The following is a 5,529-nucleotide window of genomic DNA, read 5'->3' as shown; positions in this document are numbered from 1 at the left end:
GCTTCTGTCACAGTGGGACTTTGGTCTGCCTGCACAGTTCAGTGGCTCAAGCTGTGACACAGCCAGGAGTTCCACACTTCAAGGGAATTGCAAAGGTAGTTCCTTCCTGAAGGGCGATGCCATCCTGAGTCCTGTCCTTGCCTGTGCAGCATCTATCAAAGGGTCAATACAAGTTTGTCCTCAGAAGAAAGGCCCCATAACAAGGGGCTGCCTAGAGCTGGGCTCCTCTCCACAGTTTTGACCTGGAGTCTTCTCCTGCAGGGCCTCTCCCTGGACTGCATCCTCCTTCAGGCCACATCCACCTGCTCCCACATGGGGTCTTCCATCAGTTGCCATGTGGAGATCTGCTCCAACATGGTGCACCATGGGCTGCAGGGGAACTTCTGCTCTACCACCTGGAGCACTTCCACAGCCTATTTCTTCACTGACCTTGGTGTCTGCAGGGTTGTTCTCTCAGCTTCATGAGGCCAAACTGCTTCAGTTAGGTGACTAGACCGCAGGAATGCAGCATTTGGGGATTAGGTGTTCAGGTTAGGGTTTAGGGATTAGATCTTGCCTTCCAGGGTTAGTAGTTGGGCAGAGTATTAGAGGGAGGTCTGTGTTTACTGCGTTGGCTTCTAGTCTGTGTCTAGTGTAGAGACTATGTTATGTTATGTTGGCATTTTCTTCAGGGCTCTGTTGAGGAATCATGTTAAGGCTGGAATTCAATGCTAGGGATGAAAGGCTGAGGAATAGGGTGAGAATTGAGCTAAGAGTGTACGGTAAGGCCTTATGGATTTGGGACTTGGCAAACCCACGCCAAGTGAGATTTGGGGTTAGGAGTAAGAGTAGTGAATTCCTTGCAGAGAGAGGGATAGCATTTAGATGTAGGGGTAAGTAGGGCTGATGGTTACTGCTTCAAAATATTGCCAGGGCTTGACATGGATGTTTTCCTAGTAAGTGTTGCAGCAGCACAGCCTTGCCTGAACCCCTCTCACCTCTTCCAGATCTTTCCTTTCTGTTAGCCAAGTCCCTCTTCTCTCCCCCAAATCTCCCACCTTTATTCTCTCAGCTTTCCCCTGGTCTCCCCAAATGTGTCACCCTGTTGGGGGCAGCTTTCCGAAGGCCTTTATGACCTCAGAGGCTCTGCCTCCCTGCTGTTGTCCAGCCAGCTGCTGGGACAGACGTTACCTCACAGCCAGGATCCACAGGGCTACAAGGAGGTGTTGTGCTCAGCAGGCCTCTTCCCAGCCCATCCAGGAATACCCGGTGTAGGGGATGCCCTGCACAATTCCTCAGGTACCCTGTGGGCCAAGCAGCTCATGCTTCAGAAGGCCTCCCACATTTCTGGACTCACATTTCCCTGGGAGTTCTTCAGCTCCTTTAGGGCATCCTGAAGGAAATGACCACCTCAATATGCAAAAACTTATCAAGCACTGAGTGCACATGTTAGGGAAGTGTTCAAAACTCTCTGTGGTGGGTGAGAAAGTCTTCATGTCTAGATTTGTTTCATTCAAGTGCATTCCCAGGGCACATTGCCTGCAAAGGAAGATGACCTTGAGTCACTGTCTGTCCCACAGTATACTCCTAGGGAATATCTTATGGAACTTCTGCTCACTGGTAGTCATCTCTCCACGCCCACATCTTGTGCACTCTCATATGGAGAATAAAGACATGGACTCCTGATACATTAATTCGATATCCCTCAGAGGAGGAAATATAAACCACTTGTGTAAGCTGTGGCAAGAGCCCAGTCTGGGAATGGTGGTTGCAAGGAGCTGTTCTGGGACCATTGCCCTGAGGCAGCATTTCCCAGAGTGTGCAGAGAACAATGGTCCATCCCAGCCCCTGCTCTGCTGGTCCTCCCTGTCTCACCCAGGAGGCCAGCTCAGCCCAGACCCTCCCAAGCTCTCCACACCTTCATCTCCTATCCTCTCCCCAACCCAGCCCAGAAGAGCATCCCAGGCTGGGCAGACCCCAAAGCATCAAATGGAAAAGTGGAGGTCAGTTGCAGTGTCCCTGCTGCTGCCATCTGCAGGAGATTCCCCTCCCACAGGCATCCTGCAGCCCCCCAGGCCAGCCCCACTCCCCAGCACAGCACAGCACCACACTGCTGGCCCTGGGGTTCCTCAAGCAGCACCATTGCACACCCACAGTGCCCTGCTCTGCTCCCAGGACACCCCATGTCCCACACAGCCTTGCCCCAGCCCAGTACATCTGAACTGGCCTGAGCAGTCATTCCTGCAGCCCCTTCCCATGCTGCCCACAGCCCCCAGCTGGTGGTGCTGCTCTGCAGAGCAAGGGGGCTGTGGTGCGTGGGGCCATGGGGGCACTCTGAAGGGCCGTGCTGGTCAAGCTGGGAAGACAGAACCAGCTGGTGTGGGGCACTGGCACTGAGTGCCTCCCACACAAGTGGTTCCTTGGCCATGGATAGCCGGCACAGATAGCCGGCCTTCTTCAGAGTCAGAGACTCATGGAATAGCCCGAGCTGGAAGGGACCCACAAGGATCATCGAGTCAAACACATCTCCAATGTCAGGATATGTTTTGGGGTGATTCACTGTATTCAATCTATGAAATTTCACCAGAGGTATAACAACCAATTCAACAGAGAGCTTTCCTTATGCCTGCTGTGTTCCCTGGAGTTGCAGAGCTCTGCTTTTCCTTTTCCCACCCAGATTTAGCACCTCAGGGTGGCTCCACCTGGGACGTGCCCGTGCTTTATGGGTTCCATGTGCTACTGACTCCTGGGCACACACTGTCCCTGCCAAGTGCTTGGGGTCTCCAGGAAGCTCCCGCTTTCCTCCAGAAAGATGCCTGCCTGCCATCATTCCTCTCGCCTATTGTGTACAGAGGCAGGTGAATTCACTGTCTCTGTGGTGCTATCCAAGAATAGGGAACAATCACAGGTACACCCTGGCAGTGCTGCTGTGGCAGGATTCTTCTCCCCTCCCCCTCTGCCATGTGTCTCTGAAGCTCCACCACAGGTCTACAAGGAAGGGTATCAGGCAAGTAAGTCAATGTATGATCCTTTCTTTTATTAAAATACACAGAAAGCCTGACCCACCATTTATACAAAGACTTGGAGTCACATGAGACAGGTACATACAGTGTACGAAGGTATGACCAACGATGTTTCTTTGTGGGGAACACTATGAGAAGTAAAGCAAAGTAAAAAAGAAAAAAAAATAGAAACAAATAGAAAGATTTCTGGGTCTGTATACAGTTAACATTAAGAACACAGGCAGTTTATTCCTTCTGAAAAACCTCCATTCATCACTTTCCACATGGCTTCCTTCAGCTCCTGATTCCTCATGCTGTAGATGAGGGGGTTCACTGCTGGAGGCACCACCGAGTACAGAACTGCCAGCAAAAGATTAAGGGAGGAGAAGGACATAGAGGGGGGTTTCAGGTAGGCAAAAAAGGCAGTGCTGATGAACAGGGAGACCACAGCCAGGTGAGGGAGGCATGTGGAAAAAGCTTTGTGCCGGCCCTGCTGTGAGGGGATCCTCAGCACGGCCCTGAAGATCTGCATGTAAGAAAGCACAAGGAAAACAAAACACCCAAAGGCTAAACACACACTAGGCACAATAAGCCCAACTTCTCTGAGGTAGGCATCTGAGCAGGAGAGCTTGAGGATCTGGGGAATTTCACAGAAGAACTGGTCCAGGGCATTGCCTTGGCAGAGGGGAAGGGAAAAGGTATTGGCAGTGTGCAGCACAGCATAGAGAAAGCCACTGCCCCAGGCAGCTGCTGCCATGTTGACACAAGTTTTGCTGGCCATTATGGTCCCGTAGTGCAGGGGTTTGCAGATGGCAATGTAGCGGTCATAGGCCATGATGATGAGAAGAGAAAACTCTGCTGAGATGAAAAAGAAAAAGAATAAAACTTGTATAGCACATTCCGAGTAGGAGATGGTCCTGGTGTCCCACAGGGAATTGGCCATGGCTTTGGGAACAGTGGTGGAGATGGATCCCAGGTCTAGGAGGGTGAGGTTGAGGAGGAAGAAGTACATGGGGGTGTGGAGGCAGTGGTTGCAGGCTATGGCTGTGAGGATGAGGCCGTTGCCCAGGAGGGCAGCCAGGTAGATGCCCAGGAAGAGCCCGAAGTGCAGGAGCTGCAGCTCGCGTGTGTCTGCGAATGGCAGGAGGAGGAACTCAGTGGGGAAGCTGCTGTTGGACATTTGCTGCCTCAGAACATGGTTGGCTGTCCATGGAGGAAAAGACTGTGTCAACTTAGAAAAACTTCTCTGCACAAAACCTCATTTGTGTTTCACAGAAACCCTCTCCACAAGACGTACTGTCTATTCCCTATGAGCTCTGTTTCTTTCTGTCTAAGGGTGCCTAAGGGATCAGGTGGATCATCTGTGTGATCAGCATGATTCAGTACTGTGCTACGGTATGTGGTAAAGTGCATTGCACACGGATCTCAGATGCCCACAGTCCAGAGGCATGCTCTTTGAGCTTCTGCCCCTTCTAATAACCTGACAACTCTTATCATCATTATCATCCCCATGATTCACCCTCATGGCAGGCATGAAAGCAGAGAGTCCAGAGAGTGCCTTCCCTTCAGGTAGCTCCTGCCTTGGACTTCCCTGACAAGAATCTCCCCACAAAATTCCCTGGGGGTGCTGTGGAGCTCTGAGGAGCCTTCCCCAGGCAAGAGCCTTTGGGCACCAGCAGGACCCTGCCCTACCCTGTCCTGTAAGGGGGCTCCTTCCACCCACAGCTTCTCCCCATAACACCCTGGGCAGCTCCCTGAGCAGGCTGAGTGCTGAGCCTGGCAGGCAGCAGAGGCTCTGCCCCGGCACACAGCCCCTGGGGCATGGCAGAAACCCTGCTCTGTACCACAGCCCTGGCCACCCCTGCCTGCACCCTGGCTGCACAGCCTGCAGCTGGCCCTTAAAGAAGGAACCCTCATGTCCTGTCCCTCTGACAGTTTGGGCAGGCAATCCCTGCTCTAGAGCTTGTCATACTCCTCTGCAGTAGAGAAACTCTGAGAGTGCTCCTGAAAAATTCCATAGGCTGCAGGATTTGCCAGCAAATCTGGACATGGAATCAGGAACAAGAGCTGCATGGTCCTGTAGCCACACACTTACCCTGTTCAGGGCTGTGAAGATTTCTCCTGCAGTGAGCTCTCAGCATCCCCCCTCCACACTGCCTTTAACATCTCCCTCCCTTCTCTCAGCTGCTCTTGTCCCCTGCAGGCAGTGCCCCCAGCCCTGCTGCTGCGCTGTGCAGAGGAGCTGCTCCTGGGCAGAGCTGTCTCTCTGCAGCACTGCCCGCTTGCCAGGAGCTCCCCTTGGGCCCATGAGCCCGGCCCAGCTCATCAGCATAGGGAGTGCTTGATAAGTCCCTGGGCCTCCAGGGGAATCAACTTTGAAAAACACTAAAGTAATCATTTATGTTCCTTCCCTCCATTGTAGTGGGAGCACTGTCCTTTTTCATTTCAGAATAGGTATGATGTCCAAGGATCACCTTTCCATGTCCTGGTTTTGGGCAGAACACCCACTCAAGGATCTCCCTCCCCCTGCTGAGGGAAGGGTTTCAGC

General features: G+C 52.6%; 1 protein-coding gene across 1 annotated transcript; it reads right to left on the bottom strand.

Moving 5' to 3' along the window:
* Positions 1–3,210: 3,210 nt before the first annotated feature.
* Positions 3,211–4,161, bottom strand: LOC116500121 (olfactory receptor 14C36-like). Its single transcript, XM_032205036.1, has one exon. The coding sequence runs from the start codon at positions 4,159–4,161 to the stop codon at positions 3,211–3,213; it is 951 nt and encodes a 316-aa protein (XP_032060927.1).
* Between the last annotated feature and the right edge of the window lie 1,368 nt (positions 4,162–5,529).

This window comes from Aythya fuligula, chromosome 31, assembly GCF_009819795.1.
Source record: "Aythya fuligula isolate bAytFul2 chromosome 31, bAytFul2.pri, whole genome shotgun sequence".
Classification (NCBI taxonomy): Eukaryota; Metazoa; Chordata; class Aves; order Anseriformes; family Anatidae; genus Aythya; species Aythya fuligula.
Note: the sequence above shows the minus strand (reverse complement) of the source record. Positions and strands in the feature narration are given on the sequence as shown.